The sequence below is a fragment of the Phaseolus vulgaris genome, chromosome 7 (assembly GCF_051622355.1).
Source record: "Phaseolus vulgaris cultivar YP4 chromosome 7, ASM5162235v1, whole genome shotgun sequence".
Classification (NCBI taxonomy): Eukaryota; Viridiplantae; Streptophyta; class Magnoliopsida; order Fabales; family Fabaceae; genus Phaseolus; species Phaseolus vulgaris.
The window spans coordinates 23783970-23808283 of NC_143504.1; the positions used below are offsets into that span (position 1 = coordinate 23783970).

Below are 24314 nucleotides of genomic sequence, written 5' to 3' on the forward strand. Positions count from 1 at the left end.
ATAAGAAGGCAGTGGGTTGTCGGTGGATATACACAGTGAAGTATCAGTCTAATGGCACATTGGATCGATATAAGGCAAGGTTGGTTGCAAAAGGGTACACTCAAACCTATGGGATCGATTATGAGGAAATTTTTGCTCCAGTAGCAAAAATGAATACAGTCATAATTATTCTCTACTTGGCAGCGCACTTTGGTTGGGAGATGCATCAATTTGATGTTAAGAATGCCTTCTTGCTGATAGGAAGTTAGTTTCTGATAAAAGTGAGCTTAAAAGGAGCAAACAGGGGGAAGCCAATGTCCAAAAAGGAGCGAATGGAAGTTGCTGCATTGAAGTGATTAATTTTGTGACAAGTGCTACAATCGTGCCACTGCAAGCAGGGTAGAAGGAATGTCGATGTGGTGGTGGAGATAACCAATATTTTGGTGTATTTTGACGGTTCTGTAGCTGCAGTTTGCAGTGCTTATAGCATTCCAATACGAGCACGATGCTAGCTGGAATAGGATGTCTAGCTTATGCAGCAAACATTATCTATCTATTGCTTATGGGGTGTTTGTTCATCTCTTTATTCTTGGTGATTCTTAATGTGATTTGGTTTATGTAAAAGGGTTGGGATACCCCTTTTGTATCCCTCTTAACTTAATTTCATTCTTTGCTAATAGAAAATAAAAAAGAATGCCTTCTTGCATGGAAGCTTGGAGGAAGAAGTATACATGGAGATTCCACCTGGTTATGGTAATGTTAATGAAGAAAATAAGGTGTGCAGACTTAAGAAGGCCCGGTATGGTCTTAAATAATCACCTCGTGCTTGATTTGGAAGTTTTACTCAAGCTATGGTATCTTTAGGGTACCGACAAAGCCAAGGTGACCATACTCTGTTTATGAAACATTCTCAGAATGGTAAACTCACTCTACTTTTGGTCTATGTGGATGATATGATTATTGCAGGTGATGATGAGATTGAAAAACAAAATTTGAAGTAGAGACTACCTGCTCAATTTGAGATGAAGGATCTTGGGAAGCTGAAGTACTTCCTTGGGATAGAGGTTGCTTACTCGAGATAGGGCATCTTTATTTCTCAAAGGAAATACATCCTTGATCTTCTCAAAGAGACTGGTAAGTTGGGTTGTATATACTGATGCTGACTATGCAGGATCGATTGTTGATAGGAGATCCACCACAGGCTACTGCATGTTCTTGGGTGGAAATCTGGTGACATGGAGGAGCAAGAAGCAAAATGTAGTTGCAAGATCAAGTGCAGAGGCAGAATTTAGGGCCATGGCTCAAGGGGTGTGTGAACTCTTATGGATGAAGATCATACTTGATGACCTAAAAATAAAATATGAAGCTCCTATGGGTTTGGCGTGTGATAATAAGTCCGCTATCAGTATTACATCCCTTCAAAACTCCAATTGGCAGATATGTTTACTAAGGGACTTCCCACAAAACAATTCGAAGATCTTACTTGCAAGTTGGGAATGATAGATATACATTCACCAACTTGAGGGGGAGTGTTGCATAATCAAGAGAATTGTTATAATTAAGTGCAGATTCCATTTTATATTTATTAGGACAGATTTGTTAGTGATTTTATTTTATTTGTACAGCTTTAAACACCCATTATTTATGGCTTTCATTACCTATTATTTCTTTCCTTAATTAGGTTGTAAAACAGTCTATAAATAGAAACTGTAATCACATTTGTAAAATATCTCAGAAATATATTTCATCTATTTCTTTCAACTCATAGTATATAAGTGCTTTAAGCTCTAGCAAACCGCTAAAAGTTAAGTTATGGCAGCTATTACAACTGCATGCAGATGCCATGTAGTTTCTCACTTTTGGGCGTCATTATATAGAATGGAGCCTTGTTCCTGCTCCAGTGGTGTGTTGTTAAAAAATTTTGCTATCAATACTAATTACCCTACTATTGTTATTATAAACACTACAAAATTTACTTAAAGCATGTCTCATTATTGTTCAATTTTTGTCTTAAGAAAAAACATGTGGTTCAACAAGCAAAATAGGCTAGTTCGAAATCCAAAGATGGCTGATGGATAACAACGTCTCTCTTCAAAAGTCATTAATCTTACATCTAGCAGCCATCAGGTATATAACTTTCAGGTTAGCTGTTTGCCAAAATATTCCAAAAGAATAAAGCACAACACTCCAGAACACTCAGCACTGGGATTTGCATAGAGTCTCCCACCTTGACCATTTCCAGTAATGTATAATCTCTTCATGTGTCCTTTATATAATATAATGTCTTTTTTTCCAGTAATTTACACTTGACCACCCACGTAGACCTTCTTTTCATATATAACCAAATGTGAATCCACACATTGGCATAGTCTTTGATCATGCACTGGCCCTTGAACCATTCCTATCAAGATCAACAAGAACAATATTTGTGGGACAGAAAAAGGATTGATGAAGATATCAAAATGTTCATGATGAACCTAATTGGTAAGATATCATTACAATGTCTATATTTTTTATTTACGAAAACCAGTATCAACCACATCAGACATCCAGCTGATGCAAATCAAAGAGGACCACTATAACGAACAAAGTTCTTACTTCAAGTGTGTAAAACAATTGCACTCCTAGGGACTTGAACTCAAAACCCCTAGTTAATCTTGAACAATCACCCACTAGGCTAGTCTGCATGCTCAGTAGTTTTGGGTCGTGACTCTTTGTATTATGTAATATTTAACCCTAGTTATTTCTTTTTCTCTAGAAGGCACTTCAGCAGATGTCTAGATAGTGAACATGCTTTAAATGTCATCTAGGAGTGGTAAAGCAATTCATTTATCCATCATTCCCTCGCTTCATCTAATACAACAAAAAAATTAAAGAGGATTGTAATAAATCCATAAATATAGGAACAGGGACAAAAATAAGAATAATGGTTTATAATTGAAGACCAACTATTCCGTAAAAGGCACAAAGTCACATTTTTAGTAATATTTGTTCAATTTGATTTAAACTTCAATTCGGAAAACAGATTATGATGACCAAGTATTACACTAGATGATGAAAAACTTTTAACAGTGAACGAAAGAAGAAATATGTATGTACTAAAAAAATTACAATTTCACGGGAAAAGCCCTGATCTCACATTTATTTTAACCAAAAAAGAATTCACTCCTCAATTATACCTATGTAGTAAAATCTCCATATTGAGTACAATACCTGAAATGTTTTACCAAGGCCCATGGTATGAGCTAGAATACATCCAAGACCTTTATCCCCAGACTTCACTTTTCTGATTGACTGTATGATATTTTCCCACATGAATCTTATTCCAGATATCTGCAAATGTGCAACAAATTATATTATAGAAAAATACCAAATCTAAAAAAGACCAACAAACTCCATGTAATAACTTCAAAAATACTTCAATAAATGGCAATAAAAACACGAATGAAGAAATGGAAGACGTAAGACTGGTGAAAAGTACGACTTATTCATACTCCTTACTACTATGGTGTCCCTACTTTGCTTGTTTAGCAACTAAACCACACTATGTGCATGTTTGGTTTGGTTATTATGAAGAAATAATCTCCATTTTTACAAGATCATGAGATGTTAAAAATGCTTATTTCCTGAAAAACAAGCTTTCCTGCATATTTACTCTAGTAGCAAATGAAGACATACCAACTATCCAAGATGTACAGAGTTCATATTGTCAGATTATAATTGCTAAGTATGGTGCCAATAATAAGTTAAAAATCCAAACAGGTATTCGAAGTTTCCTAAAATCCTCCAGTTAGAACATCCAACAAAAAGGTGCCAGTCTAACATCCAGAAGTATCAACTGACACGTAAAATACACCTAGTCTTTTTTCCTTTGCTTCCATCGCTAAGCAATATGCAAATAACAATTGCAAGCTCAACCAGAAACAAGTGTACTTAATATGATCTAAATTGAATCCTAATAAGGTTCATTATCCAAAACAAAATAAATCAGGATTAATACAGAGAAAAAGAACTAGGTACACTGGAAATTCAGAAAAAAGAATTGAGAATTTGTATCCAGAGAAGCAACTCCATAAAGAATCAAAAACCTGATGCGCCTTCAGTTTAGCTGAGATGCTAGGAGGAATTCTAACAGCTTCTTCACCTTTCTCCCTCACAACATTCACTATGTAACCTGCTAGTGCATCACCAAGAACTTCAACACTTGCACCTTCTGATAAGTTTCCATTACACCCGTCAGAGCTCATCTCAATTGATGAAGCAGAAAACTGCCCTCTCAAAGACTTCAGGCGTTCCTGACGTTCCTACAAAAGTAAAGACGATAATGAACAATTTGGCCTAGCAAAGCCAGTTTTCGAGAAAACAAATTTCACCTTTTCAATTGCAATTTTCCTTTTTGTCTCTTCTCCTAATTCAGCATCATCAAGTATCCTGCGAATCTTCTTTTTGGGTCTTCGTTTGGAACTGTAAAAAAAATATAAGATTATAGAACATCTCGGCAACTAAAAAAAGAAGACTGTTGTAGATAACTAGTGTAAAGTTACAATAGCACAACAAAAATGTATGCATATGATTTAATATCAGATGAGACTTTTAGGAGTCTTACATTTAGTAGAATGAAAAACTGAATGTGGTGCTTAAACCATTGGGTAAGTGTCGATAATGTTATAGTGAATGTAGTGTATAGGCTTTACTAATAGTATAATAGACTTGCAGGTATCTTAGCACTACATCAGTTAGTTATGACAACTGTTTATTTGATAACAGACTTACAATCAGATCTAGCACTCTGTATTACACACTATACATACTCTAGTTGTAATCAGATGAAAAGAATGGAATAAAAATAGTTTAGTTTATCCTCTACTTTCTCTATCTATAAATTTTAGAGAGTGAAAGCCATCCTGAGCATTGGCTCTTAAAGTAGGGGGGCAACATTAGGAATCTCATATTGAATAGAATAAAAAACTTAATGTGGTACTTTAAGTCATGAGATTTCTCCATCTAATGGACAAGTCTTTTGAATTGGCTCTCCTCTTATGCTTAAGTCTCTAAGAGACAGCCACATGGATATTTAGAAGGAATGACAAAGAATATCCAAGATGAAACGACAATGAAGACAATAATATTGAACAGAAACACATATAAGTCATCAAATAATTTTCCAAATTTGAGATATACATTCCAAAAAACAAAATAGTTAAATGTTTTTCAAACCACCTTCATTGTCTTAATCATTGTCAGAATTAATACGAGAATGGTCAAAAGGAAAAAGTATGTCCAGCAGATGCAAGAATCATTAACCCTTGGCGAATACCACTAATTCCTAAGCTTCAACTATAAATTGTCAATGATTAGTAAGAAATAATAATAAAAATATAGCTGTGATGGTAGAGGACATGAAGTCTTATGCAGCAGAAAAAGACAATCAGCAATCTCAGGATAAAAGCATGAGCATGAGATAAATTGATATTCAGGAATATAACCAAGCCATAAGAAGTGTTGTCAATTAATTAAGCTGCAACAATGACTTCACCTCATTGTAACATTAATCTGTGCATCTGAATCATCTGAATTATCTGAATCGTCTGAATCATCTGAATCACTACTAGAACTAGAAACTACTATGGTAGCGGACCCCACAGCTTTCTCTAGTTGTAAGGACAGTCTTTGCAAAAGATTTGGACGGCAACAACAGCAATGCCAGCTCGTGGTCTGAGTTCCAGAAACCAATTCTACACCAAGATTCTTCTTTAAACAATTCGTGCAAAATAAAATATTGCATAATTTACAACTAACTAATTCACTGTTTCCTCCACACCAGGTACAGTAACCCTTCGAACAATCTTGTCCCAGATCCTGTGACAAGTAATCATTAAAATTGAGTGAGTCTCCTGTACAGAAATAGAAATATTAATGTTTAATGAAACACATTACTTTGAAAAACAATATTCTTTCAGGTTGATTAAAAGAATAGCTTTTTCGTCGTCCAAAGCAAACTACACAGAACTATTTACCAATTTACACAATCAAAATAGATACTTTCCACAAATGGGATGAAAAAAATCATATGGCTTTCCCAACTGCAAAAAACTGTCATTGAATCTTATTAACAGTAAAGTCTGTTTTACTAATATATTAAAACAGAAGTATGCAATTATGCACCAAAGATCCCTCAGAATTTTAGTACAATTTCAAAGCTAAACGTTAGTAGATATAGACTAGTACCTTTTGATATGCCTTTTCTTTTAATAAGCGGTTGCAATCTCCACAAGTAATTACTTTCAAGAGAGGGTGTGGATGCACTTCAAGAGCCATTTTATCACAAACTGTGCACAAAAAATTTTCATCCGGACACTCTGAAGGAAGAGAACCAGTATCATTGTTAGATAAATCTTCTTTTACTTCGTGAGTATTGCAATCTAATTTCTCCTTAGTGACCCCCTCTTCATCATCACTATCAATAACAATGAGCCGAGATTTTTTATTATCAGCATCAAGCTCACCACTGCATACACGTTTGATTCCTCTCTGTTCAATAACACCATCTGCTAAGGATTTGGGTGGATCTGACAAGCCACCAGTACTTGTAAGCTTTTCTTTGTCAAGATGATGATTGGCATCAAAACCTTTAATATTATCAGTCTCCATAAGAGCACATGTATCCTTGCCATTGTCAGAGACTATTTTCCCATCATCTTTAGTTCCTTCTTTCGTATCAGGGTTTAAATGATCAGCATAAGGTTTCTGTGTGGGGCTCTCTGTCAACAGGATAGGTGTGCTCATTTCTCGCTGATTTACAATCCGAATTAGTTACAAGTTATAACAATGTTAAAAGAATAGAACCAAATCAATTCAACATCATTAAACCATATGATTTCCTACAATCCCAACACTGAATTAGGAATACAAAGAAGCACATGTTACTTATCCCATACACAAAATCATTAATTTCAGTAAATTATACCAAAAAAGAAACCATTGGCGTCAAAAATCTCAAAAGTAATATTCATAACAAAAATAGATAACAGTAATGTCAGACGGTTTCAAGTAAAAAAAATGAGAACGAAGTTATAAAACTCACCTGTTTACTTATCTTTTTATGCCTCCTATGTTTCAAATGGATTTGTAGTTTCTTATCAACAATTGCATCATCTTCTTCTTTGACCTGTGAAAGAAAGTGCATGAAAAATATAATCAACTTCCTAAACACAAGCAAGAATACATCGTCATGAAAAACAAAATATATACATATGCATAACATTGATTAACATGGAATACCCCTACATGTACTGATGTATAATACACCAGTCTGCTATATGTTAGCATATCAGATAGTGTTTGTGTTCTTATGTTTACAGTATGCATAATCATTCAAAAAGCCCAGACGTCAAAGACCATAACTAATTTGACAATTAAGATATGGCCACAAGAATGAATGCCAATTTGGAAGTCATATAATCATATTGTAGTTATCAATCACGCATAGCAGAACATAGCAACTGACAACAAACACACTAAAAGTGTTCAGAACAGAGAAAAAAACTGCATATAATATAATTTGTAATAAACACATAAATGCTCCAAACAAACTCAATTCAGAACAAAAGCCTTTCAGAGTTCAGAACATATAAAATAATGGAATGTGAGTATCAACACTGAAGAATACTGGAAAAGATGGCTAAGTTGTGGTCACAGTAGAGAAAAGTACGGGTGGAAAAAGGCGTCCATTTAGGGTTTGTCAGCATTATGAAAAGGGGGAGGACAAAACCATGGCTTTGAAATATCTTACTCTAGCATTGCCACTTGAAAACAGACCCACTGTTCAAATACTTTTGCATCACATTGCCACTCTGCACCTCTATATTGTCATAGTGCCTCTATTGCATGAAATCAATAATTCAATAACTGAGTCATAGGCTCATTCCATGAAGATAATTTTGAAAAACAAGGAGGACATGAAACAAGGATAAGAATAGACACTTTATTCATAGACTACATTAAGAAAGCAGAGAAATAAAGATTGTAATAATTAATAGTAATGCTAAAAAATGGAACCATAATTACTTACCTTAAACAGGACAGAATAAACAAAAAAACAAAGATTTATACAGAAATCAACCAATGAACTTTTGCATCACATTGCCACCCTGCACCTCTATATTGTCATAGTGCCTCTAATGCATGAAATCAATAATTCAATAACTGAGTCATAGGCTCATTCCATGAAGATAATTTTGAAAAACAAGGAGGACATGAAACAAGGATAAGAATAGACACTTTATTCATAGACTATATTAAGAAAGCAGAGAAATAAAGATTGTAATAATTAATAGTAATGCTAAAAAATGGAATCATAATTACTTACCTTAAACAGGATAGAATAAACCAAAAAACAAAGATTTATACAGAAATCAACCAATAACGAGTTCATTCCAAATTGGAAATATTAAGAAGAAAAAAGGCTGCTCAGTAAGTACCCAAGTTCAAAAGAACTCAAGACAACTAAAAAACAAAAGCAAAGAGTCTAAATTCATTAATAAACTCTAAAAGTGAATCATTCACAAAACAATTTAAGAAAAGAAAGAGAAAAGAAAATTAAACAAGACAATAGCATCTAAGTCAATTACCAGAGTTGAATTTTTCTACTGTTCAAATACACAAAAATATTCAGATGCATGGTTAGTAAACTACAAGGTTACATTCTTAGATCCATGAAACGAATCAACTTGTTTTCAAATTCGGTTTTGAGTAAGCTCGCATGGACTAAAGCATACTTACTCAAACTCAAGTAAAATCGCAAATTCAGAGGCAGTTCTGTGAGTTCAGTTCAGTTCAGTTCTCGCCATTTGGATCTCCAATCTGGGAGTGTATTGATGGTTCTTTCTAATCTGTTCCATAGATGTCAATGGCAGATTGTGGAGGTGTGGAGCAGAACAGCACTGCTACACTTTAAAAGAACACGTTGAGCCACACCGCAAATCACTCCAAAAGCAACAGTTAGGAAAGCTTCGCTTGTGGCGCTAGCCAACAGAGAACTAGCGGGTCGGGTCCTAACTAGGTTTGGGTGTGTTTTACTCTTTTTTGGTTTATTGGGGCTTAAGTTAAATCTTAATTGAGTCCAAAATTTCTGGTGGGTTTACTGAACCAATAAAACAAGTGAACTTTAACTTGTTAATCAAGAACTGTTAGTTACTATATAATTATTATAAAATGTTATAAATTAGAGAAGATGAATGATAAAAAGTATAATGGTATGAAAAACATAAATAAAAATTGAAAACATAACATGTAATATACATAATATATGATTAAAAAATAAAATTATAAAAAATTAAATAAGACATTGGTTTTGCTCCTTCAATTTCAGAATGTAATGTATTTAGATATTATAATTTGCTAGCTTTATTATGAAATTAAAATATTGACTAATTATGTTATTTATTGGTATTTTAAGATTTTTTATATTAAGAATTAAAACCTTTTCATCCAAATATATGATTACTAATATATTACATACAATAGAAACGAATACAGGACATCCCACTTTGCAACAAATAAAGGAAAATCAAAAAGTCTTGTAAAACAAACATCTTAGTTTCAGAAACAATTATTACTAATAAACAAAAAGTACTGAACAGTCATTTTGGTCCTTAAAAATATTCTGAATTTACAACTACAATTTAATCTCTCATTTTACTTAATTATATTATTTAGTTCTTAAATTATTCAAACTTGGGTCATGTTATTCATCAAAACTTAACTGATACCAAGATACAAAACATGAAACATGTTTGCATATTTTGAAGGCTAAAAATTTCACCAACTGTGTAATTTTGGGAAATAAATGTTTTTAAAAAGCTCTTGTAGGAGACTAACAATAAAAGGATGATAATTTCTTCTAAATAAGTTAATCCCAATACACACTAAATCAAACACTTACAAGGATCAGCATCCAATTTTACTCGATAAATGAATAATGAATTGTTAACCAACCTTTTTAAATTGTCTCCTTTGCTCATCAGAAAGATCTAGTTCTCTTTCATTTGCAATGGCAGCTGCAATAAATGGATCCATAGAATTGCCATCAACATCATCAATCTCCTCCACCTAAAGAAAAAAAAGGTAATTAACATGCTGTATGAAACAGCTGCTATAATGTTTTAAATTATGCAAAGGCCAACAATTTAAGAATTCATGGAAAAGATAAAAAAAATTCCAGACCAAATACAAAAAAACTTAACCAATTTTCTACATATAGAATAAAAAACCATACAGACAGGACTAAAAAAAATTAATGAATAATCAAGCAACTATTAACCAATCACAGGATCCATGCACACACGCACAATGCCATACTATTTAGAAACATACCGTATTTAAACCAGTAGCAGGGAAAGAAAAGGTAGCACATGCTAGATTGTTTAGGACAGTAACTGAGTAAAAGTTAACAAGTGATGTTTACAATGAAACATGAGATCTGAGGAAGTACTAATGCAATCTTTCATTGGATAAAATAGAATCACTAATATTACCCCAGCCATTTCCTGACACTTATTTATCTATGTATTTGTACAGCACTACGTATAGTGCAAATCAATCATCAATAACTCAAGGGGTAAGGGGGGGCATGATAAATTAAAAAATCACTAACATCAGCTAGCTCCAGTAACTATTCCTTCTTCCCCTTCATTTGATTTCTTTGACATTTACATTCAATAAAATAAAACAAAAGCAGTAAGCACAGCCAAAAGTATATTTTCCACCTCATCAACTCCAGGAAATTTGAGTCCCATCAAGGCAGCTTGCTGTGGAGTGCTGGCCAAATAAACTGAAGCCCAGTGCTTACTGCCAAATGAAGCATCAATGCCACTCCCATCAGAAACTAATTTATTGAACATATCCCAATCACCCTCAATTTCATTCTTCACTGGCTCCTGGGTTTCATCACAAAGTTTTTTCTGGAGAAAGCCACTAGCACCCTCTTCCAGTAATTTACCATGTCGCCTGAACCAACACCTAAAACCTGTAAGAGAACATATTTCATTGTTTCCAGATACAATACCAGATAAAAACCATACCTTCTAACAGGTCTGTTTACTTGTAGATGCTTCTCAGCATCAGCAATTGACTCAGCAATTTCTGAAGTTGCCACAGAGCCAACCCAGTGATTTCTCTTTTTCCAAGCTTCAGTGGAGCAAACATTAGGAGCTTCTTTTTCAATCAACTTATAAAGGCTAGGAAGTTCAATGCCAGCCCCATCAAGTTGTTCCTGCATAATGTTGTATCAATCAATAATAGAAGAAAAACACAAGTACATTTCAAAGGAGGCAGAATTTACTCAGTAAATTTCTACAACCAAACAAAAATATTAGCAACTGGGAATGTTAGAATCTACCACATTTACAAAGGAAACAAAAGAAAGAGAAAAGAAAAGCACAAATGCAGACAAATAAAAGGCGGTTAATTACACAAAGCTTTGATAATTAAGGGGTCTGGGAAAGGTCAAATGCAAGCAACCTTAGGGCAACTGCAATGGGAGCAACTTACATGAGTTACATCCCACATTGCAAAATGTAAAATGTGGATCTCACAGTGCCACATCATTCTTAAGCAACTCATACTCAATTTTGCTCAAATAGAAGAAATTTGAAGGAACTCCTAGCAACTCATTATGTTATATGTTTTTACTCTCTTTTTGTTCTCTGCCTATCACTGCTCTCTCTCTCTCTCCCCCTTGTCCCAAAATATTATCTTATTATTCATAAGCAACAGTGGCTTAGTGAAGCATGTTTAAATTCTTTTTTAAACAACTTACAATGTCAACTCGTATTCCTTCAATGGAATGTTACTTAAAGCAACTGCTAGCATATTCTGTTAGAGATACTCTTAACAGGGTGATCGAAAAGTAAGTAATAGAGTTTGAGGAAGGAAGCGAAGCAAAATTGAATGGTGATAAGCCGACGGTTCATAGTGGCAAAATGGCAAGAGCACAAGTGAAGAGACTAAAACGGCAATGATAACCTAATTGCTAATTGCTTAAGTTCATGACATGGTGCCAACTAGAATCTATATGAGAAATTGAGAAATAATTTTTATTTTGAATGTGCTTGAGTTTGCTTTCCACACACCATAATGGACTGCTCTTATTTAAGAGCACACTATAAAGAAGTTAATCAATGCAAAAAATTTTGCAACAGAACAATTAAGATCGCCAAGATTGTCCATATCAAGAGTTTGCATAAACTTGTGGAGGTTCCATAAAATCACAAGAGTTTACTTAATTTTTAAAAAAATATTAAAATACCAATAAAAAAAATAATTCAATAGTTTAATTTCATAATGAAGCAAAACAGTAAACTATTATATCTCAATACAGTTAATACATTACACTCAAAATTGAAGGAAGAAAACTATTGTAAATAGCATATTATTAGATAAAAATATTCTCAATATCTTCATAGTAATTAGGAAAATATATCTTCAGAATCTTCGTATTTATTTCAGCATATTTTCCTTTTATAAAGGTTTTGGTTATTAAAAATAGAGATGGTAGGAATGTAACTTGTGGCTGATATCAATAAAATAATTCTTTAGCTTTCAACTTGGTATCAGAGCTTGCGATGTTGGGAGACCTATTTCCCCAACCTCATTAACCACCATCTTTGTCGTTGTTAGCGATCGTTGTTAGGTCAGTGGTGGTCTAAAAAGGTGTTCCCCACCTAGGGTAATTGAGACCTCTTAAGCACCAAGGGGTGACATTTCACTTTGATTTGGTTTTGTTGCCAAACATCTCGTTTTTTTTGTTACGAATCAAAACGATAAGGGTTGAATCTTTATTATCTCTTTGTTTTGTGTTTTCCAATGTCAGTATGACATCTTTTATGTTATGTTTGGATTGAGGAAGGGATTTGTGGGGAGGGGAGGTAGGGGAGGGAATGGATTTGTGAGGATTAGAGAGGATGTGAAAATATGTGAAATTGTTTGGATTGAGGGATGATAGAGTGGATTTGTGAGGAAGGTTTCTTGAAATTTGTGAGTGATGTGATAGTTATGAGAAAAATCAGAAATTATTTTGAATATGTAAAATATAAATTTACAAATTTATCCTTGTTATAAAAAATATTTGAATAATGAATTATGATATATTTTTTTGTAGTTTTGAATTAATTAAATTTCTAATATGTAATATCCATAATTACTTGTATTTTTTAATAAAAAAATATAATAGAAAATATTTGTGTTAAATTGAAATAAATATATTAAAAATTATAAAAATAATATTAATTATTATATATATTTGTTATTTTATATAACTATATATGTGTTGTTGATGAGTTTGCTCCTTAAATCCAATAATTCCAACATGATATCAGAACTACAACACCATTTCCTGTCATCAGTATGTCACCCAGTTCAAAAAATATGTAACTCCACTACAACAATGCCTACTCTCCATAGCTATTGTTAAAATGTTCCCCACCAACTAGGCATATGGGCGAAAGTTTGGCTGTTTGAAAGTTTATTAACGATGTAGACCGTTAAGGAGCGGTGTGGTATACTGATATGGTACCGTGAGCATACAGGAGTCACAAATTTGGTTGTTAAAGGGTTGGTGTGCCGGAGTGGGTCTGCAATTGGTTCTCTTTGTGCATCTCCTAGTGGCATTGCAGGTGTGAAGACATTTCGGATCTATACCCAAGGTTTTCGTGTAGCTTCTTTTTTACTTGCCTCTCCCTAGGTTCCCGAGGAAGGTTTGGTGGTAGATAGTTCTAGAGTTCTTTAGTTTTGTTAAAACACCCTTGGATCTGCCCTTGGAGTTGTAAAGCCTTGGTTTACCTGCTATAAGCTCTTTGTATGGGTCTGTTAGTATCTGGCAGGGGTGTAATTGTTTTGGTTCTATATATGGGTTGGGATACCCCTGAAGTATCCCTCTTAATTTTATATATTCATTGCTGATCAAAAAAAAAAAAATGTGTTGTTGACATTATAATTTTATTTTATTATTTTCATTATTTATAATTATGTGTTATTAATAGTACAATTAAATATTTTTGAAATTGTTAAATAAATTTACGTAATATTTAATTTTGTATATTGTATATTATAATAAAATGCATGCACAAGGGTATTTGGGTAAAATGCAATAATCATACATGGCTAGGGTAATCAAAACAAAACAAAATTTCATAAGCCGACTAGCAACATTAGAAAATGGCTAGGGTAATATTAGTGATTTGGGCATCTCTTTCAACCTTTTAAGAGCTATGTTGAGTCTTTCAAATGTAATATTTGTCAATTGTCAAAGCATCATCGTGCATCTTATCCCATATTAGGTAAAAGGAGTAATTTCCCGTTTAACTTAATTCATTCGGATGTTTGAGGACCTGTTTTAAAATTTATTTCATGAGCAAAATGGATTGTTAATCATTGATGATTGTACTCATCTCACATGAACATACATTATGAAACGTAAATACGGAGTCTTTCAAATTTTTGTTAAACTTTTTCGTCTGGTCCAAAAATAACTTTGGAAAAAATATCAAAAAGATTTTGGTTTGATAATAGTACTGAATGTGAAGAACTCTCCAAATTTGTGAATCATAATGGTATTGTTCATGAACTAACATGTGTTAACACTCCACAACAAAACAGAGTTAGGGCCTTCCTTTCCCGATATTTGTTCCTAAAACCTATTGGGGAGAAGTTGTGTTAACAGCTACATACCTCATCAACAAGTTACCCACTTATATCTTAAATAACGTTAGTCCTATTTTGTCTTTTTTGTCTTTTGTTCCCTTTACTCCTTTAGAGTCAAGTCTACCTTGTCAAGGTTAGGAGGTTCTGTTTTTGTTCACTCTCATAATTCTAATCACAGTAAATTAGGTCCTAGAGCTCTTAAATGTGTATTTATTGGTTATCCTCATAATAAAAACGGGTACAAAATGTTATCATCCTAAGAGTCATGTCTATATCACCATGGATGCCACCTCTCATGAAACATAATCCTTTTTCGTAAGTCCTATGCTTTAAGGGGAGATAACACTTCCTACCCAAGTGTAAGAAGCCATGAGGAGTAAACATTGGACTCAAGCTATAAGAGAGGAGAAGGATGCATAAGGAAGAAGTGGATGCATGGGAGATTGTTGACAAACCAATAGACAAAAGAGCAATATGATGCAAATGGATATTTACAATGAAACATAAGGCAAATGGGTTAGATTGGTTGCGAAGGGGTATACTCAAACTTATGGAATTGACTATGAGGAGATTTTTTTTCTCCTGTAACAAAGATTAATATAGCTCGAGTTATTCTTAATCTAATAGTTCATGTTGGATGAAAATTACACCAATTGGATGTGAACAATGTCTTTCTTCATGGAGATTTAGAAGAAGTGTACAAGAAGAATCATTCTAGATTTGAAATTCATGGTAAAAGGAATAAGGTATTCCTCCTAAAGAAGGCCTTATATTCAACAATCCCCAAGAGCATAGTTAGGGAGATTTACAAAAGCAATGGTTTCTTGAGGATATAAGCAAAGTCGAGAAGATCATACTTTATTCATAAAACACTTCGTTACAGGTAAACTTACACTTTTGTTAGTCTATGTGGATGACAATATTATTACAGGAGATGGTGAAACGTAGAAATTGACTTCCAAGGAAAAATTGGCGGCTCAATTTAAAATGAAAGACCTAAGAAAACTTAGTATTTCCTTGGATTAGAGGTTGCTTATTCAAAAATAAAGAGATTTTCATCTCCCAAAGAAAATATGTACTTATTCTCCTTAACAAAACTGGTAAGCTAGGATGTAGAACCTCAACAGTTCCTATTAAAATCATAGAATTGGAAGTGAAGAGAGTTCTATCTTAGAAAAAACCCAATATCAAAGATTGGTAGGAAAATTTATTTATTTAACACACATGAGACAAGACAATGTTTATGTAGTTAGTATTGTGAGTCAGTTTATGCATGATCCAAGATAAAGGCATATGCAAGCAATTGACAAAATACTTCACTATTAGTCAAGCCCAAGAAAGGGGTTATTCTTTAAGAAAGGAGACACTTTGAACCTAAAGATATATATTGATGCAGATTATGTAGGCTCTATTATTGATAAAAAAAAATCTACATTTGGGTAATGTATGTTTCATCGAGAAAGTCTAATGACCTGGAGAAGCAAAATACGAGATAGAGTATCTTGTTTAGTGCAGAAGTTGAATTTCAAGTCTTTACTCAAGGTGTGTGTGAAGGACTCTGGATGATGACCATAAAATTAAATGGCATTCCTATACAATTGTATTGTGATAACAAGCAACCATGAGCATTGACCATAATCTAGTCCAACATGATCCGACCAAACATATTGAAATTTACAAAAAAATCATCAAAGATAATCTTGACGAAGGCCTAGTGGTCACAACTCACTTTCCTACATGATTTCAGACGGCAGACATTCCCATTAAAGGGCTTCCTCAAGGCAGACTGCAAGATCTTGTAGGCAAGTGAAGAATGATTGATATTCATTTACCAACTTAAGGGTGAGCTTTGTAAATTCTAGATTATTAGGATAAAATATATTCTCAATGTCTTCATAGTAATTAGAAGAAAAATATCTTTAGAATCTTCCTATTTATTCCAGCATATTTTTTTAAGGTTTTGGCTATTGCAAATAGAGATGATGAGAACGTAATTTGTGTGATTAATATCAATAAAATAGTTCTTTAGTTTTCAACTAAAACCACTATATTATTTAGTTTATTATATTTTAATTTTTAACTATAGTATCATATATAATATTTTCTTTAGTTTATAATTTTTTTTAATTATTGTATTATATACTATACATGGTATGTTTTAATTATTTTTATATTTCTAATATTATTATATTCTTATTATTTTACAAATTATTATATTATATATAATAGGTAGCAATTATTGGCTTACAAGTAAATAATTCATCCATACTTTTTTTGTTTAACAAACTCACTAAAAAATATATTGGACTCAAATAAGATACCAAGTCATTGTGACCCAACCCTAATTAAGTAAAGGCCCAACAAATATAAAAGGACAAAATGTCACATAGACTCAAATTATGACCCGAACCACCACCACTTTCCTGCTTTCCATTTAGGGATAGCAAAGTGGGGTGGGTTGTGCGAGCCGGCCCACGACCCGCTAAGAAAAACATGGGGTGTGCTGCCTATTTCAACCCGGGCAGTTTCTTCCTACACCCCTACGTTTTTCTTCCTGCACCCCTACAATGTTATGCAAAGACTAAATTGTCCTTATTATTTTTTAAAAACCCTAAAATGCCCCTAATTCCTAAAAACCTTAAAACCTAATATCAGATAATGCACTCCGGTAGTTTTACAGAATAAAGAATCCGTTTATGTTTTTTCACATTCCGAATTATGGAATCCGTAGAAATTTTGAATTACTATTTCCGATAATATTCCAGATTAATGAATCCGTAGTACATTATTCAATTCCGGATTGATGAATCCGTAACACATTACTCAATTCCGAATTCATCAATCCGTAGCACATTACTCAATCCCGATCCTACTTCTCTACCTTGCTCCGCACAACTACAAAGACCCTACATGCACCAGCACTTGAGATGAATGAAGAAGATGAACAGTAGCAAAGAAAATCCAGAGCCCCTTTTCAAATAATAGATCAAGGTCAGTTTTGGAATTTTAAAAATTGTGGGGGTGCAGGAAGAAGAAGCCTTCAACCTGTCGACCCGCTTAGGCTCATCCTGCATAACTAGCAGCTTGCGCGAGCCAAGTGCAAGGCGGGACGGGCTGGCCCGCATGACCCGCATAACATAAAAATGTAGAAATTTTTTCTACACCCCCGCATCAACCTGCATATTCTATGCGGGACGGGCCTAAGCGAGGCAGGCCAGCCCACATTGTCGTCCCTATTTCCATAGCCGCAACTGAAGCTTAACTTGACAGAACAACATTGTTTCCTCATTTTTATATTAGGTTCACTGTGAAATAATTGTAGAAGCCACAAAACCCCTTTCTGCAATGCAATTCTGCATAGTCTTAACCAAGGTTGTTAAACTCGCGAGTCTACGTAGACTCGTGGGAGCTCCGTAGACTCGACTCGTAAACTCGACTAAGTAGACTCGTAAGAGTCTACTTTCATATTAAAAAAAAAATTACTAGTTTTCTATAATATTTTTACTTTTATTAAAAGATGCAATTCTATTAACCTCACTTGAATTTGATCCACTCCCTCCCACACATTCCTTAAAAAATATCCTGCTCCTCCAAATTCAATTTCTGCAAAGAAAACAAATGTGCAGCAAGCCCAATTAAAAAAAACAGACTTCATTCTGCAGCAGCCCAATAAAAAAAAACAAAACCCTCATCCCTTCCCTACCCTAATTTCACACCACCCATCTCTATCCTTAAATGATAAGCAGCAACTTGCGACGCCTCCATCTGCAACCCGCGACGCAACTGCCTGCAACCCGCGACCACCTACAACTCGCGACCACCGCACGCTCCGCTCGATCTACCGTCACACTCCACATAAGAACACGAAGAAGACGCAGTCCATACGCAAACACAAACGACATCGTTTTGGGGTTTAAAAAAACCCAGTTGGACTCGCCAACTCAGCCCAGAGTCGCGAGTCCACTGCGATTTCGCCGAGTCTGCGCCGAGTCCACTGAGTTTACCCAAAAAAACGAGTTTACTACCGAGTTAACTCGGTAAGGCAAAGTGGGCACGTAAACTCGGACGAGTCAACAAGTTGACTCGCGAGTTTGATAACCATGGTCTTAACTGTTAATGGCATGCAATGCAACTCGTTTTTCAATAGTGAGTGTGTTTTCTACTCCTCATGGCTACGATTGTATTCCACATTTACACATCAAGTTTTTGGAGATGACTAAAAACCACAAAATCAACGTCCAAACAATGATTCAACCAAACTCATAATTGTCACTGAACTTGTGAGTTTATACGAGCTTACTCAAAAACAAGTTTGCAGACAAGTTATCCAGTTTCCTGGAAAAACACTAACTCGTTAGTTTATAAATTCACTTTTGATTTTCATAATCATGATAGCACTACTCCTTCAGATGCATTAAATGTAGCTACCTATATTGCACGTATCTAGGCTACTTAAATAAACATTAAAGAATCTTTTATCTCCAAAATATTCCTATTTCTAACAATCTACTTGTATGAACGTTTTAGAAATAAATGAAGCTTTTTGGGTACTTAGAAAGTGCCACCAAGCTTAATATGTAGTTGGCATATATATGGATAGACCTAAATCAGGCTTCTAATAGTTAAGGTATAATTTTATAACTTATTATGAATTTAATGCTAGTTAAAAGTTACATATATTGGGGATGTACTTAAAACCCGATTGTATTGATGATTTTGTGCTTTTATATGATGAGAGGAACGTTGACTTTGGAGTTGACCATTATTTTGAAAAGGACTTTTCAACTTATCTTCTCCATAGGTCAGAGAATACTTTTTTCCTAGGAATTGTACAATCTTCTACTGAAGATTATAAAGAATTAAGCGCAAATTTTTATGTACATTCCCCTCCTTTGAAATGAGTTGTGAATATTCCCACAGGCTTGACGTTTTAAGATTTTGATTCACAGGAAGCACCCGACATTGGGTTCAGAAGTTTTGCTCATGCATAGTCAGACATAGAATTCAATATGTGGTTTGCTTCTATTTCTTCTTTTCACTGTTAAGTATCATAGCAAAAATAAATAAATAGCAAGACCTAAATCAACATCATAGACAGCAGATTAGCAGAATAATAAAGCTGAGACATTTTTTTAAAGTATTGATATTATCAAAAATTGATAACAGCACAAATAGAAAAGCAAATATTACAAACCAAAATATGTACTGAAAATCAAAGATAAAATCAAACCAGTAAGTGGGCACTTTCAGTTTCAAGGTCATCCAAAACAGCTTCCCATTCTTCTTTAAAAGCAGCCATCTCATCAGCAACAGCAGTTTCCAACTACAGACAAGACACACAAATCATAAATACAAAATACAGATAGATAAAAACAATCAGAACAAAGAGAAAAACCAACATCCTCTGCCTGAAGATTTTGCTTCAGTTCTTGTCTAACTTCAATCTCCACTTTAGAAAGAGACTCCTCTTCAAGAGCTTCTTGAGCCTCTGCAGCCTAAAAAAATGTTACAACCTCCATTGTTGCCAAGAAATTGTGTATTCATTCATGTATGATACAGAGTCATCTAATGATACAAATTGATAGGTACTGAAATGTAACAAATCATAGGAATAGTAAATATGTATGATTCTAAAGATGCATGAATGATAACTATGACGCGCCAGTATCAAAATTAGCTTGAGAGAGGTATCAAGGTAGAATATCTAGATTTGCAAGAACTTTATGAAGCTTGTGACCCAAGCGGCCCAATTTGTTGTTTCCAAACAAAATTATTAATTTTTCCAATGATTGGGCAGGAGAATTGCACCAAACTGTTGCTGGAATCATGGGAGTTACTAGAGAATATGAATTTGCAGCATAGGTCAACAGATCTGGTGCATGCGACATAATTTGTCAAAGGAGGCTCTGAAACCATAGGATTTGCTCAGTGGTGTAAGAGAGAAATTTGACACCTCAAGTGGTGGCAAAGGTGAATAGGTGGTGTCAGATCAGAAACAATTTATTAAGCTTCCAAAACACCATAAATAGTGAGACAAAGAGATCAGAGAAAATGAAGTTGATTTTGTATACACTGACTTAGTGTGTTTGATTTCACCTTGCGTTCTCCAAAATAATAAAATATCACTTAAAATGATTTTAGGTAAATTTCACATGTTTAATTTCATGTTGAGAAATTGATTATGGATCCAAACTGATTCTATGTTGAAGCAACTTTAGGGTTTGTGTTGGATAAAAAAATATATAATTTCTACTACTAACTTGCTTTTATAATAAAAACATACAAACATAAATCACATCACTTCAAATTCAATTTTAATGAAAACCAAACTCATTCAAAACAAATTTTGCAAACGCTCATCCAAACAAACTGAAGAGTTTAAACTCTCATTTACTTTGAGCTTGTTCAGCAAGCCCCTGACTGACAGTTGCAGCCACTGTTAACTGACATCCTAAGAGAATACTAACTAATTATGAATATACTATATTACAATGGAAAATATGAGAACTACATATACTGTATCACAGCCAGAATTGAATCTGCTGCAATAAATAGAATGGCCAGAAAATTCTCAAGAGAGAGAACTTGGATGTTTTTGCTTAGAACAGTGAAGTGTTAGAGAAACTGAACAAAAGTAATGTGACAAAAAACAAACGTACGTTAGGTTCACAGGAAATTATGTCTGCGTGCATGGGTTTGCTGGAAATCACACTGGAAACAAGAAACACTGTTTCTGATCTAAATAAAAAAAACATAAAAATAAACCCAAAAAATAGGTGTTGACTGTACAAAATGAGAATAAAGGGGGAATATTTCAATGTGACATATTTGCAAGTATGGCCGCATTTTTCCATGATATAGACTGTGTTATGGGGGTGAAACAAAAATGCAACACTATTAGTACGGAGGAAGCTGTCAGAGGCCACAACAGCACTATTGTGTGCTATAGATAAGCCTGGCAAAGTACATACATGTGTGGTACTAGTTTCTATATTTAGAATCAGTTGGATAGTAATCTCAGCTGAGAAAAAAATCAAACTCTAGACTAACAATCAATGATTGACTACTCTCATGATACAATATTTAGTGAATATAAATAGATATATTCAACTTAAGATATTAAACATATTTAAAAAAATTAACAGCTTAAATAGATAATTTCCCAGAGAAGTTAGAAACTGCTAATTTGATTAACTATTCGTATATTTGATGAGTATAAATACTAGTTCTTTTTTGTAAGTTCCATAAGCAATGAAATAAACTAAAAAAATAAAATAAGTACCCAGTTATTACAAAGTAGTAAGGATATTAAAATTAAATTGTAATTAAAAAAACATAACGTAAAGATACATTTAGAACGTGGAATAATACCAGATAAGAGATTATGAGAGGCTTAAATAGTATGTGTTAGTGTGTGTGTGGTGATGTGGGGTACCTATCTAATACATTGCATGCGTGTGTCTGTATAATTATAGTACCTTACTCTCAACTTCTAACAACTCAGAAATAAGATCTTGGATTTCCTCTTCTGTTAACGGCTCCTACATGATACACATAAAAATGGAAATAAAATAAAGCACACTAAAATTTATATCAGAAAAGGCAAATTTAGATGGACAGCTAGGTTTTTAAGAGCATAAAAAAAATCATCAATAAACAAAGACAGTGAAAGAAAATATCTTTATCACTGACCTCAAGATTCACTCCATCATCTATTTCAGGAACTACAGATTCCTCGTCATCTGAATCATCATTGAAAGAACCACTAGAAGCACTCTCAATATCCAACATTTCATCCTCGGTTTTTCCCTCCATCTCTAGCAACGGTTACATCATGAGGACAAACAAACATACAAGACAGCATATTAAATAAGATGAACTATACATGAAACTTGTAACTGTACAACTTTCTCAGATAATGACAAAGAGGCCAACAACAATGTGGAGGAAAAGCACAACGGTGGCAAATAACAGAACAACATGCAGAATTCAATTCAAAAATATGTAAAAAAATAATTCCATGTCCAAAGATAATATTTTCTCTACCTATGATAGTTAAGCCAGATAAATTAACCCAGTTGCTTTTGAGTCCATTATTTCAAATACCTTAATCTTTTAAAAGGTGCAGGCAAAAGTCACTGATAACCATCAAGTCCATGAGCAACAACTGTACCATATACCTTATTGACACATAAAAAGCCTAATTTTATTTACCGTCTGAAAACAGGAAAACAATGTTCCCACAAAACTATGCCAATGCTGAACTAACCACCTACAGGAGCTTTAAAATAGAATCTAAACTACCTCTGCCTAAGTGATCTATCCCCCAAAGCCTACAGCCCCATAAAAAAAATTATTTTCCAAATTACTAGAAGACGTTTTATGAAAAATAAAAGAACCAATATTGCTCGATTAACTGTGTGTTTAGCAACTACATCCAAATCATCTTATTCCTCTAACTTCCTACCATTCCTCATGAATATGGAAAACCATCAAACTTCATTCAAATTCTGAGATAGGAAACATAAATGTGAACTCACTATCACGAAAAAGACAGACTTCTACGTTCTAATAAATATCACCACCCTGATTCCAAAAACTAACGTCAATGTTTTACACTACCGCACAATTGACTTGCCTGTTCATGAAATCTGCCTCGATAAAAGAAATAGAACCCTGTCAAAATGAGTTAAAGTACACTCAAGTGTCAAATAAGCAGTGAAGAAATCGCCGCCAAGCCCTAGGGTAATCGTATCAAATTTTCCGTTGCACATGAAAAAGTTACGTTACACATGAAAAAGTTTTGTCCATCTACAATTTCACTCTAATGTTAAACAACAACAGGTCTGCGGTTGGGACTAAATCCTAAACCTAATTAAGTAACAGCAAATAGCTAACGAAGCAATCATCAACAGAACTGGCATTTGTGCAATGCAATTTATTTATTTATTGATTAAAAGCAAATATTCTGAATCATGCTAAAAACGAAGCGTAGTACCTTAATCGCGGAAACAGAGGAAAGCAGGGATGTAGTTGCGGCAAATGGCTTCTAGATCTCTACGTTTGCATTGAATATGAGAGAGAGAGAGAGAGAGAGAGAGGGAATTAGGTAGAAACCTCCTTCGAAAATCGAGATGATTCGATCCTCCTTCAGAATAAAGGCATGGAAAGGAAAAGGTTCATATACGAGTCGGGTACAGTGTGTGTTCTTACGAGTCACAATGTTTCGATGTTTGGGGCGAAATTTGAAGAGACATCGTGACGCGCCGTGAATTGAAAGGAGGGAGAAGGAGAAAAAAGATACAAAAATAAAAAATGGTTCCCTTTTAATAAAAGCTTCGTGTTTTCTTTTCTTCAAACGAAACCAGCAGCGACTCGATCCATTCACCGAAGTAGATATTATTTTCCCCTTATTTTGTTTTTTATACTTAAATCTGATTATTGCTGATAAAAATAATAGTGTTTGTTATTTCTTAACCATTTTTCTTTGGAAGGAATCGTATTTGTATAAATGTACTGATAAAATAAACTACTTTATGAAAATAAAACTATACATATATACATATCAATAAATTTATTATTAAAGAATTACACGATAGTAAAGAATTGTTTTATATCATACTTTTATAATAAAA

General features: G+C 33.9%; 1 protein-coding gene across 7 annotated transcripts in view; it reads right to left on the reverse strand.

Moving 5' to 3' along the window:
* The window catches only part of ATRX (P-loop containing nucleoside triphosphate hydrolases superfamily protein), a 41702-nt gene extending 17628 nt beyond the window's left edge, over positions 1 to 24074 (reverse strand). For 2 of the 7 annotated variants that reach the window (XR_016523085.1, XR_016523086.1), the window contains exons 1-14: positions 23678 to 24074; positions 22372 to 22496; positions 22158 to 22220; positions 20079 to 20174; positions 19910 to 20002; positions 11061 to 11251; positions 10746 to 10986; positions 9976 to 10089; positions 7064 to 7147; positions 6208 to 6771; positions 5516 to 5838; positions 4353 to 4443; positions 4068 to 4283; positions 3193 to 3312 (exon numbers count right to left, since the gene is read on the reverse strand). Coding sequence is in view for 4 of the 7 variants with exons in the window: in XM_068620482.2 (XP_068476583.1) it covers positions 3193 to 3312; positions 4068 to 4283; positions 4353 to 4443; positions 5516 to 5838; positions 6208 to 6771; positions 7064 to 7147; positions 9976 to 10089; positions 10746 to 10986; positions 11061 to 11251; positions 19910 to 20002; positions 20079 to 20174; positions 22158 to 22220; positions 22372 to 22494 (2319 nt within the window). In the remaining 3 variants the exon portion in view is untranslated. Of the gene's footprint in view, positions 1 to 3192; positions 3313 to 4067; positions 4284 to 4352; positions 4444 to 5515; positions 5839 to 6207; positions 6772 to 7063; positions 7148 to 9975; positions 10090 to 10745; positions 10987 to 11060; positions 11252 to 19909; positions 20003 to 20078; positions 20175 to 22157; positions 22221 to 22371; positions 22497 to 23677 lie in introns of those variants that run through there. The other 5 variants (XR_016523087.1, XM_068620483.2, XM_068620482.2 and 2 more) reach the window with 5 other exon arrangements.
* Positions 24075 to 24314: the final 240 nt, after the last annotated feature.